The 13,685-nt window shown below is 41.1% G+C and overlaps 1 protein-coding gene across 1 annotated transcript; it reads right to left on the bottom strand.

The window, feature by feature from the left end:
* Nucleotides 1-10,765: 10,765 nt before the first annotated feature.
* LOC138910359 (MAR-binding filament-like protein 1-1) lies at nucleotides 10,766-13,335 on the bottom strand. Its single transcript, XM_070201591.1, has 3 exons — nucleotides 13,191-13,335; nucleotides 11,724-12,388; nucleotides 10,766-11,527 (listed from the first exon to the last, which is right to left on the bottom strand). Exons 1-3 carry the CDS (start codon nucleotides 13,333-13,335, stop codon nucleotides 10,766-10,768), a joined length of 1,572 nt encoding a protein of 523 aa, XP_070057692.1.
* Between the last annotated feature and the right edge of the window lie 350 nt (nucleotides 13,336-13,685).

The following is a 13,685-nucleotide window of genomic DNA, read 5'->3' as shown; positions in this document are numbered from 1 at the left end:
CAAAAAACACAGGTGCACCCCAGGGCGAGACACTAGGTCTTATGAAGCCCTTATAAAGTAAATCTTGCAACTGTTCCTTCAATTCTTTCAACTATGGCAGGGCCATGCGGTATGGCGGAATGGAAATGGGCTGAGTGTCCGGAGCCAAATTGTCACGACCCAAACCGATGGGCCACGACGGGCACCTGGTACCTTACTCAACCGAGTACCAACATAACGTATCTTTCGTATCATAGGTAAATGAACTGAAGTAAAGCATGGGGGAATACAAACTTATACATATGACATTTGAGCCTATAAGACCAAAATAACCACTCATACACTAAACATAGGCCGACAAGGCCATACAATCTTTTACGTACATGACATCTATCTACAAGCCTCTAAGAATACATAATTATCATAAAGGTCGGGACAGAGCCCCGCCATACCAAATAATACACATCTAAATCATACTGACCAAACAAGCAACTCCAGAGCAAATGGAGTGCACCAACATCTTCCGCCGAGCTGATCGTCTACTTGGAGGACTCTCGATCTGTCTATCGAGACCTGCGGGCATGAAACGCAGCATCCCCAGGCAAAAGGGACGTCAGTACAAATAATGTACCGAGTATGTAAGGAATAAAAATCAGTAAACAATAGACATGAGAGAAACATGGAGTAAAAGACTCAAATATCTAAATAGCTTTGTGAGTCATTTAAATTATAATGTCATGCATATGCGTATAAAATATCATACCACTCATGGATATATGCGTTCATAACATCATCAAGCCTCTGAGGGCATCCAATCATATCATCTCGGCCACTGTGAGCAAATCATCAACGTATACCAGCTGATCAAGTGGTGGTGCGTATATAACGCCGTAACCTTTTTCTATATCCCTTATACATATAATAAACATATATACGCGTATATAACGCCATCTGGTCATGGGTCAATATACATGTATAAATAAATGAAATGCATATGAAATACGTCAATAAAATCTCTCGGAACGTAATAGAACCATTATGCCTTTGATTAAAGTCATGAAATAAACTTTATTAATTTACGTATTTTCTGAGACCCATGAATAGATGATAGAATAATATGACACATGGGGAATAAAGAACATAAGCATCTCTAGTATTTCTATAAATAAAGTCATTTATGAAAATTATGCATTTGCTCGTTTCGTTTGTGTCGTATAGATCATGCCAAAAGAAAGAAGGGATAGCCTTAACATACCTGGATCAATTCTCTTGACAATTCTTCTAACACACATCTTTTGCGACGAACACGTAACGGCAGATCGAATTAGGGAAAAATTCATATGATATTCTTGAGAAAGATTGCACCGTACTCCCTTATAATTGTAAAATCCACGTTGCTATAATATTAAATGGTCTTCGTATGAAAGGTTTGAAGCAACTACATTGTTGTTACAACCCATTACCCTTACTGAAGACTTCTTTCTTAATGTAGTAGATGAGAGCAATTTGTTTTGGGTGAATTAGAAAGGTTGTCTTTATGCTTTTAGGTGTGGGCCCCACTAGGATGACTAGAAAGACCACCAATCTTTCTTAATGTGCCACCTTATCATAATGACTTAAGAGTCATTAATTTGGGATGGTTGGCTGCCATGTGTGGGGGTTTAGGCTTAACAAGATTTATGATTAATTAACTAATCTTCCACCAAAAATTATTAATTACCCAATTATCCACATAATTAAGAATTATCTCAAATTACTTATAATACTACTCACTTTTAACATACTTTATACACCTTACTATCATGGTTATGTGGTACCTTGTATGACACTAGTCCATAAATATCGGGTATTTTAGCTCGGGCAGTATTTTATCCCAACACATCAAACTTTGACGAAAATTCATATTCTTTGATTTGCTTACCTTCTCACCTTCACGAATTTACTCATCACTTATTTGGAATAGAATAATCCTTATAATCTCAAAATAATCTCATTCCTGAACTTACGTCGATTAGCTTACGACGAAACTTTAACGTACGAAAATACGGAATGTAACATCTCATTTCCGAGCTTATATCAATTTACTTATGGCGTACTATCATTTTCATGACTTATGTCTTCCGAATACTTTAGTACTCTCCTTGCCATCTAGGCAACTGTTCTGTGAATAATTCCAAAGGCCAGGGCATTCCCGCCTTAGGCCTCTTTCTCACACCACGACTTATGGTCAGAATCCTTCCAATATCGCTACTGTTGCTACCTCCTATCGTGCAGACTGTATGACTCTGATCTTGTAAGTGTGCCTATGCGACTCTTCTCTCCTTTTTTCTCCAGCCTTTAGCCCATCTCTAGGCCTCACTTTGTAAACATATACAGAGCTTGACAAGATGTCCCTCTCGGCATCTATAGGTATACTGAAGTTCTTCATTCGGTATTTTGTCAAACTTACAAATATTGTTATGTCTTATTTCATAGACCCGGTTATCTATCTGCATGACTTTACTACATCTAAGTAGGTCATACTATACCATAACTCTTACTTCGATTTATCGTTACTGAGGTCTGCTACCAAACTCCAGGCTACTCTCATTGTTTTTCCCATATATATAAATCTAAGTCCTTTAATGCTTCCTCATTACTATCCATCTTAAGTATGATGGCCTGATCTCATCTCATACTGTTGAACTTTTATCCATCTATTTTTGATTCACCTTAATGTTGATCCATCATCTACCACTGATAACTTGACCTCTTATGTAACACTGCCGCTAGGGCTCACGTCTCATCGGGGACATCTGGAGTAATTAGATTGATCCATCTAGGGGTGATACTATACTTCCATAATCATACTTTATAGTATCCCAATGCGATTCACCTTACATGGGTATTTTAATCCCGTACAATTCATGAAATCCTCTTCAAGTCATTACTCAATCGAAGGCCCAAACATCATCCTTTATCTATCACGATCACACCCTCGTTCTACTACCAGGGCAATATTTCATCTCTTATAAATGCTACTAGTTTTAGACTCCTTTGAGTTCATTCAGGCTATACTGAGCTTTCTATAACTTAGAGAAACCATCATCTCTCTTGTTTTCACAAGGCTTAATCTCGAGAACTTATCAATTTTCGTCACCTTCTCACTTGCCCTTTCTCATCCTTACTCCTGTCATAAAACCTTGTCGCTTTACTATACTTTAGCTTGGGACCTATACGTATCTATTTATACTATTCGCAATCTTCCTTCAACTTGCTTGCACCATATAGTTCCTTATGTTATTCTGGAACATCAAGCGAGACATCACATCGTCTCAAACTCTTCTTTACTCTATTGTCTAGATCTCTCTGTACCTAGAAACCATAGGCTAGAAGATATGCTACTGATGATGCTGCTATTATTTTTGGATACTGAATCCCCACACTTCTAGCCTTTTATCTGAAGTATGGACTATTCACAACCTTCTGCATTTGAGTATTTTGTACATTGTTCACCTTTACCTTACTACCTTAAAATCTTGCATCGTATCTTTTATCTCTTTCATAACCTCCGTTCCACATAGGTATAATTCATATTCGCAACTTGAAGCTTTATTATAATACTTGCACCTCTGGTACATGCACAATCCAGTGAGAGCTTCATACTGACTTCTTATGAGGTTGGTACTCTTCTAACTGGCTTTTTTGTAGAGCCGTTATAAAATATGGTTGTTGTACTATCTCTCTTGTACCTCTAATATTAAGAGTGATCCTGCAATATTTTCAATCACGAGGTCTATAATTTTCTGGGTCCAATAATCAGACTCCTGATTTATTTGGTTGATATAACTCTTTAGTTTCCTCTTCCTTCTAATCCGCCTTCATGTAGGCTTAAGCTATCTTCCGATATGCAGCTCCTGGTATTAGTTATTACTTTAGCCTTTCATGGGCTTTATGGAATATCCATGATACAATCTTCTAACAACTCAATCCTTTGGCTATGCCTTGGGCTCAATTCTTTCTTTTAACTTATACCAGAGTCTTCTATGTCTGTATGATTGCCAACATATATGCTGCATGTATAAAACCCCGAACTCTTAAGTGCGTTCATAATGTACTCTGGGTCATTAATCGAATAATTCTTTTTGTTCCTTCTCAGTTTTATTTTTAAAATGTAAGCAATTACTTTTCCTGGTCTTTCTTCCCCTTGTTGTGTGCATACTTAGCTCACCTTAGTGCCCACACACATTGGAATTCCATACAACTCATATGATCTTGAATATCACTTCTGATTTTACTTCCCGTTCATTAGCCACAGTAGGTTCCATTTTCTTATGGGGCGCATACAATATTGTTGTGAGACTGTTGTTATAAGACCATTTCCTCCTTAGGTTACTGAGCTTAGGTTGAAGCCTTCTTCCTTACTTTCTCATGTAGTCTTTCATTGTAGTATTTAGGGAGGATCCTCTAACTCTTGTAAAGTTGTAAGCTTAATACATTGTATATTCGATGGACCTTTTGATGTCATTCCTTGCCTATAATTATTTGTAGTTACTTACTTCCATGCCTTTGTGCTTTTCGGGTTGTTCTGAATTGATATTTTGATTGTCTTTCGGTGGCACTCTCTTTTATTCCTGTAATACTCATACGGTACCTTTAACTATCCCAACTCCTATCCGAATAGTTCTCAAGTATTACAATGACATTACTGCGAGGTTGAATTCACTATATTGTGTTTTACTATATTTATCTTGCATGATCTGTTGACTCATCTGTAACCTCCTGTTTAGCCATAACTAGGCTCTTCCTGAATCAATTACTAACTACTCGTTGGCCTATTCTCATATCAATATTCTGTGTAATCTTTCTTGGGTTATTTCCTTTGTCTTAACTTACGTCTCGCACTGGCTCCTTATCTATCAATAACATCTCGGGTAGGGACCCTTACTTCCTTTTCTTGACGTCTTGTTTGCATAATGTTCTGGAATTATAGCATATCTGTAGGCTTTGAATAAGTGCAATCTCATCCCTTTCTCATTTTTGTCGCATTCTTCCTTTACCATTCCATAATTACTAGAACCACTTAATTCTGACTTAATGTTACATCACTCTATATTCCCTCCTTTAGGGGAGTACTAAGGTTTAGAGCTACGACGATCTACCTATAGATATTTTACCTCTTCATCTTTAGCGTCTTTTCACATCATCGATGACCCTTACTCGCCTTGCGGAATTCCTTCTGTACCAAGGATAACAAAATTCCTTATTTACGAGGGTGACACTTAGTGTAACTGGTACATACAATCCCTCAAGCTTACATTTGCCCACATTGCTTGCTTTAGGGAAGCGTCTTCCTGAATGACCATTCTCTGAATTTCTCATGAATCTTCTTCTGTTGTCCATTCTTTATCGCCGGAACGCAATCTGAAATTATCATGATGCCGACCATTATCAAATCACTCAGTCCCTAGTTCATGTTTAGTTTATCTTGTTCATCGGTCCATATTGATTTTTGTTACTCTGGGTTCTAACTTTTCCTTTTGGTAATCGTGTTAGAGTCACGAACTTATTTCTCGAAATGAGGATATGACTTTATGGCCTATACTCTTTTGTTGTCTCAAGGCCTGTCACCTCTCGTCTTTTCCTTCACTTGACTATAGACTCTGTAATACTGTCATCTTTTTGATCTACCGTTGTCATCCATGTATCACATTTTACTCATAATGCTTCATTAACTCTCTCCTTATTTTCATGTTAACATTTCTCTCTATCACTTTATTCCGAAAACTTCAACAAGACATTATTTTGCTTTTAGCTTCCCTTGCTCCATCCATTGGCTCTTTGGGTCGCCTAACATTCTCTTTCTACCAGGGACGGGAGCCATATTAAAGTAATATTTATCCCTTTCGGGCTTCCAATGCCTATCTTTATAGTACTCATATCTAGCTGTACTATTTTAGAGTGAACCATCTAGGTGTCTCACAAGGAGATCTATTAGCACATTTGCACTATCCTTCAGAAATGTCAACTAACGCAAATAATCCATCCATCATTTTGGGTTACTCTAACCCTAGCCAGATCCTGATATTCCGTCCTTCTCTTAAACCATATCTGTTAGCTTCCACAGGGCATAACTGAGATGGGTGTGGCCGATTGTACATACCTCTGCTACTGTTGAAGGTAACTCAAAATGCTTATATCTCCCTTTCTGAATGGTAAATAATGATAATCTTCACTAGCTGGGTACCTCGTACCCTTCTTCATCTTGCTTGTTTTACTTGTTGAAACTTGTATCTATCTTCTGAATCTCTCATTGCCTTTCACCATAGGGGTGGATAGATATTCCTGCCATAAGGCTCCTTATCAAAAGGCTTACACATCTTAGTACACACATGAACTGCTAAAAACCTCATATTTATCCATCATAAGTATGGTGCAAAATTGAGTTCCTCTGACTCAACTCTTCTACAGCCGCATTCAATCCCTTACCAACCGTCTTTTTAAATGTAGGCATCGCCGTATTATGAATAAGATAGAGTTTAGGAAATTGAGTTCCTACAACTGAGCTCTACCACACGATCTAGAGTAAGAAGAAAGAGTGAAAATCCTAAATGCCATGTAGCCTCCTACTTATAATTGTGATGCACAACTCACCCATAAACAAGATTCTACTAGAAAAGACTTGTAGACTCCCTAGGACGGAACTGTTCTGATACCACTTTTGTCACGACCCAAACCGATAGGCCGCGACGGGCACCCGGTACCTTACTCAACCGAGTACCAACATAACATATCTTTCGTATTATTCTATCATAGGTAAATGAACCGAAGTAAAGCATGGGGGAATACAAACTTATACATATGATATATGGGCCTATAAGACCAAAATAACCACTCATACACTGAACATAGGCCGACAAGGCCATACAATCTTTTACGTACATGACATCTGTCTACAAGCCTCTAAGAATACATAATTGTCATAAAGGTCGGGACAGAGCCCCTCCATACCAAACAATACACATCTAAATCATACTGACCAAACAAGTAACTCGGGAGCAAATGGAATACACCAACATCTTCCGCTGAGCTGATCGCCTACTTGGAGGACTCTCGACCTGTCTATCGAGACCTGTAAGCATGAAACGCAGTGACCCCAGGCAAAAGGGATGTCAGTACAAATAATGTACCGAGTATGTAAGGAATAAAAATCAGTAAACAACAAACATGAGAGAAACATGGAGTAAAAGACTCAACATGCATATCTGAATAGCTCTGTGAGTCATTTAAATTATAATATCATGCATATGCGTACAAAATATCATACCATGCATGGGTATATGCGTTCATAACATCATCAAGCCTCTGAGGGCATCCCATCATATTATCTCGGCCACTGTGGGGAAATCATCAACGTATACCAGTTGATCCGGTGGTGGTGCGTATATAACGCCGTAACCTTTTTCCACATCCCTTATACATATAATATACATATATACGTGTATATAACGCCATCTGGTCATGGGTCAATGTACATATATAAATGAATGAAATGCATATGAAATACATTAATTAAATCTCTCGGAACGTAATAGGACCATTATGCCTTTGATTAAAGTCATGAAATAAACTTTATTAATTTACGTATTTTCTGAGACCCATGAACAGATGATAGAATAATATGACACATGGGGAATAAAGAACATAAGCATCTCTAGTATTTCTATGAATAGAGTCATTTATGGAAATTGTGCATTTGCTCGTTTCGTTTGTGTCGTATAGATCATGCCAAAAGAAAGAAGGGATAGCCTTAACATACCTGGACTGATTCTCTTGACAATTTCTCTAACACACGTCTTTTACGACGAACACGTAATGGTGGATCGAATTAGGGGAAAATTCATATGATATTCTTGAGAAAAATTGTACCGTACTCCCTTATAATTGCAAAACCCACGTTGCTATAATATTAAATGGTCTTCGTATGAAAGGTTTGAAGCAACTACGTTGTTGTTACAACCCATTCCATTTGCTTCAGACTTCTTTCCTAATGTAGTAGATGAGAGCAATTTGTTTTGGGTGAATTAGAAAGGTCGAGAAGGTAGAATGCAGAGGTATTTAGATAAACTGCTTATCACTTTGCGCCATTTCAAATAATGGACTTTACGGCATGTACCGCGGGAACAGAATAATGAGGCCGACGCACTGGCGAATTTGGGGTCATCGGTCGAGGTAGATGATATGGGCTCGGGGAATGTGGTTCAACTTTCGAGATTGGTAGTCGAAGAAGGACACGCCAAAATAAATTCTACAAGCTTAACTTGGGATTGGAGAAACAAGTATATCGAATATTTGAAAAACGAAAAACTCCCATTGGACCCTAAAGAGTCCAGAACCCTACGGACCAAGGCTGCTCGATTCATTTTGGCTTCAGATGGAACACTGTACCGAAGAATGTTTGACGGACCATTGGCTGTATGCTTGGGTCCGGGGGATGTCGATTATGTCCTACGGGAAGTGCACGAGCATACTTGCGGGAATCACTCTGGAGCCGACACATTAGTCCAAAAAATAATCAGAGCAGGGATTATTGGATCGATATGGGCAAAGATACGAAGGAATTTGTTCGTAAATGTGATAAATGTCAAAGGTTCGCGCCAATGATCCACCAGCCCGGAGAACAACTCCACTCGGTCCTATCCCCGTGGCCTTTCATGAAATGGGGAATGGATATCGTCGGCCCTCTGCCATCGACCCCAGGTAAAGCTAAATTTATTTTGTTTATGACTGACTATTTTCCTAAATGGGTTGAAGTGTAGGCGTTCGAGAAAATAAGAGAGAAAAAAGTTATAGACTTTATTTGGGATCATATCATATGCCGGTTCAGGATACCCGCCGAAATAGTATGTGACAATGGAAAGCAATTCATTGGCGGCAAAGTAACAAGATTCCTCAAAGACCACAAGATAAAAAGGATATTGTCGACGCCGTACCACCCCAGTGGGAACGGGCAGGCTGAAGCAACGAATAAAACTGTCATTCAAAACTTAAAAAAGAGGTTGAACGATGCTAAAGGGAGATGGAGAGAAATCCTCCCCGAAGTCCTTTGGGCATATCGGACAACATCAAAATCCAGTACGGGGGCGACCCTACTCTCCTTGGTATATGGATCCGAAGCATTAATACCAGTCGAGGTCAAACCCAGTGCCAGATTTCGATTCTCGATGGAAGAATCAAATAACGAGGCTATGAACACAAGCCTCGAACTATCGGACGAAAGGCGAGAAACTGCCCTCGTCCGAATGGCCGCCCAAAAGCAACGAATCAAAAGGTATTATAACCGAAGAACCAAGCTCCGCCATTTCAAGCCTGGGGACTTAGTGTTAAGAAAAATTATCATCAATACCCGGAATCCGAATGAAGGGAAGCTAGGACCGAACTGGGAAGGACCATATCAGGTACTCGAGGACATCGGAAAGGGATCGTACGGGATCGGCTTCATAAACGGCAAATAGTTATCAAGCAACTGGAATGTATCACATCTGAAATGGTACTACTGTTAAGGTACAACCTTTCCATATTCGTTTACATCTCGAAACTGACCCCTGCAGAAGTCCGAATAGGGGACAGATCTCTCATCAGAAAGCACGCGTTGCACTCTTTTTTCCTTAAGACCGGTTTTTATCCCAAATGGGTTTTTCGGCAAGGTTTTTAATGAGGCAACCACTGGTCGTGCAGCACTTATGATAATATCTGAGGCCCCGTAAGAGAGTTATTTCACAGCAACAGGGTCCCGATAGGAAAACTGTAAAGAGCCAAATGATCGAAGCGAGCCATGCTCGTATAAGTTGGCCTGAACCCTGGCGTGTAATAACATGTGAAGAATTAAGATATAATGCGACCATTAAGCCTACGGGCTATATATGTTTTATCTCAAGTTCGGTCTATCACTCACTCGACCAAGCCTACGGGCTATTCTTTAATTCGAGTTCGAGCAAACACTCACTCGACCAAATAGCCTATGGGCTGCATTAATTCGAGTTCGAATCATTCACTCGATCGAGCCTACAGGCTATTCTTTAATTCGAGTTCGAGCAAACACTCACTCAATTAAATAGCCTACGGGCTGCATTAATTCGAGTTCGAATCATTCACTCGATCAAGCCTACGGGCTATTCTTTAATTCGAGTTCGAGCAAACACTCACTCGACCAAATAGCCTACAGGCTGCATTAATTCGAGTTCGAATCATTCACTCGATCAAGCCTACGGGCTATTTTTTATCACTAGTTCGAGCAAAAACTCACTCGACCAAATAGCCTATGGGCTGCATTAATTCGAGTTCGAATCATTCACTCGATCAAGCCTACGGGCTATTTTTTATCTCGAGTTCGAGCAAAAACTCACTCGACCAAATAGCCTACGGGCTGCATTAATTCGAGTTCGAATCATTCACTCGATCAAGCCTACGGGCTATTTTTTATCTCGAGTTCGAGCAAAAACTCACTCGACCAAATAGCCTACGGGCTGCAGTAATTCGAGTTCGAATCATTCACTCGAACAAGCCTACGGGCTATATTAATTCGAGTACAAGCAAACACTCGCTCGACTGCCACGCCCACGGGCTATATTCTCTTCAAAATTGAATCGTTGACAATTAAACCGAGCACAAGCAAACACTTGCTCGGTTGAAGAGACTGCGAGGTTCGATTTTGATTAATTGGTTTAAAACATTATGGAAATATTCATGAGGCAAATCACAACAACCCAGGAAACAGAATCAAAAGCAAGTCGGCAAAAGAAGAGGCCTATACACAAAATTTATTTATATGGGTGGCTACAGCAACAAAAAAAAATTTAAACGGGAGCGGTCTTTTCTTTATCAGATTCCCCCCGTTCTCGGATCCGCTTTTGCTCCCATCGTTGTCATCATCATCATCGGAAACCAGAGCTTCGGCATCAGCCTCGAGTTCTTTTGCCCTTTTTATCTCTTCCGTGAGATCAAAGCCGCGAGCATGAATCTCCTCGAGGGTTTCTCTCCTGGATCGGTACTTAGCAAGTTCGACAACCCAATGCGCCCGACCATTAGCGGATTCGGCTGCCTCTCTTGCCTGAACTTGGGCAGCTTCAGCATCAGCCCGATAGATGGCCACGAGCACGTCCGCATAAGTCTTTGCCTTTTCAGCATCGGATTCGGCCTTGGCGAGTACTGAGGCCAACCGAGCCTCAAGCTCCTCGATTTTCTTTGCTTGAACCAGGTTTTTTTCCTTCACTTTCTGAAGTTGGGTTTCCGACGACGATAACTGGGCTCGAGTGGTCTCTTTTTCTGCAGCAAAGAGGTCCATACCTTCTTTCCACCGCAAGGATTCCATCCTTATCACATAGACCTCCTCACGCAGCTTCCCTATCATCTCGATTTTTTGCTGCAGCTGTGAGACCGAAATGTTAGATACCGTTCCAGTATTGAACCCATAGGTTTTCAAAAGCATCATTACCTGCTCAGACAAATCATTCTGGTCTCGATAAGCCTTGGACAGCTCGGCCCGGAGATCTTTTATTTCCTCCTCTCTCTGTCCTAAGTAAAGTTTGAGAGAGTTCCGCTCATCGATAGCGCGTTTCAGGTTGGCCGCGTATCGATGCAGCTCATTCTTGGAACGAGAACATTGTTCTCGATGGACTGCCGCAACTTACGAAGAAACAAGGAGTGAAGTTAACAAAAGACGAACATAAAGGCAATACCAACAAAAAGGTTTTCAAAAGACTCACTTGGTCCAAAGCCTGCCGCAACCCGTGAAAAAGATCCGATTCATCACCGGCACGGGCAACGTCCTCGATACCAGTAAACAGGTCACGAAACGGATCCTCTTCATCGTGAGGCCTATCTAGATTAAGGGCCCCCAGAGCTTGAGCTTCTCGAATCACCCCTGCGAAAAAAGCGGGAAAGAGAGGCGAGTCCTCGATCGCTGCTGCCTCAAGTGAATCGCTCGGAGCATTCACCTCGGCTCGGAGGGGTTCGAAGGGCACCCTGATTGTAACCCCTGCGGGTTGATTCCGATGAGAGGTGTCTTCGACATCCGATAGTTCGGGGACTCTGCCGGAACCACTCTCCGATATATTTTCAGTTCGAGATGGAGCCCCATAGGGCATCATCGATCCAGCCGGCATTGAAGCATCGGTGGCTCTCTTCGTCCGGACCGCCAGCGTGGACTCATTATATTCTTCTTCTTCTTCATCATCCCTTAGGCGCAGAACGGATTCTACGGTCAAAGGAATGACATTCTTTTTTGGTTTACGAGCCGTCCTCTTCTTCGGTTTTGGATATTCGGACAACGAAGCTCTCTTCTTTTTATTTTCCTTCACAGGCTTTGGAACGAAGGTCGAGACATCCTCCTCATTAGACAGAGGTCTCAAGACCGCATCCTTACCCAAACCTGCATATGGGAAACCTTATCAAAAATATATCGAGAAGTGCCTCGTCAGATTCCGAGAAATGAGCTTACCGTGGTTTTTGGCCTCCCACCGACCCTTAGACAAATCACGCCATGAGCGCTCGGCGTATGTGGAAGTCGAAACAAGAGCCCGTACCCAATTCTTGAGGTCGGGAACCGCTCCGGGCATCCAGGGAACCGCTACGTCACGAAAAGGGGAGTGTCGATAAGAGAACAAATGAAAGAACAAAATAGAAACAACATCAAAATCACACTTACGTTTCAAATTCCACTCCTCGAGAAAGGGCATCTTTTCGGTCGGGATCAGGTCCGAAGTCCTTACTCGAACGAACCTTCTCATCTAACCCCGGTCCCTGTCCTCGATCAATAATTGAGAACAAAGCCTTGGTAGCCCGACGCTGGAGTTTAATTAACCCTCCCCGAAAAAGTCGGGGACGATATAGCCGGATAAGATGATCAAGGGTGAACGACATCCCCTCGATTTTGCTCACGAAATATCGGATCAAAATAACGATCCGCCATAAAGAAGGATGGACCTGGCCTAAGGTTACCTGATACTGTCGAGAGAAGTCGATAACGACGGAATCGAGGGGACCCAAAGTGAAAGGATAGGTATATACGTTCAAAAACCCTTTCACGTGAGAAGTAATGTCTTCGTCAGGGGTAGGTATTATCACTTCTTTTTCCCCCCAATTGCAGTCCTTCTTTAACAGATCGAGGTGCTTCTCAGTAATCGAACACATGTACCTCGATACCGGCTCACACCGGTCAGGGACCGATGAACCTTTATCAACTTTAAAATCTGAAGTAAAGATGCACGCCCCGGGGACACACTCCTCTGGCCGTGGTTCCACCGGTGTCTCATCGGCGACACACTGTGAAGATGAAGCTTTCTCTTTTTGAGGAACTTTTTGCGATGTTTTCGCCATTTTTGAATTCAAAAATAAGGAGCAGAAGGAGGTGATAGAGATTTGGTAGAATTGAGGGATCCTTTCGGAAAGAAATCACAGCTTTTTTTGTAAGAAGAGATTGAGAAATTTTAGAAGATTGAAGATGTAAAATTGGTAAAAGATAAAGGTGAGAGTGATTTATAGGTTCAAAGAGACGGCGGTTCATTATCAGCAGTGGCCGACCACCACCTGATATGCATTAAATGCCTTGGGAGACTAAACCGACAGGACAGCTATCATATGCATCATGATCGAACCTGATGGAATCAACAGAATATAATCCGATCGATCTGTTGAAAATCATATTGCTTCTCGCCGTATTTATTTCT

Source organism: Nicotiana tomentosiformis, chromosome 4 (assembly GCF_000390325.3).
Source record: "Nicotiana tomentosiformis chromosome 4, ASM39032v3, whole genome shotgun sequence".
Lineage (NCBI taxonomy): Eukaryota > Viridiplantae > Streptophyta > Magnoliopsida > Solanales > Solanaceae > Nicotiana > Nicotiana tomentosiformis.
The sequence above is the reverse complement of the archived record's forward strand: the minus strand, read 5'-3'. Positions and strand labels throughout refer to the sequence as shown.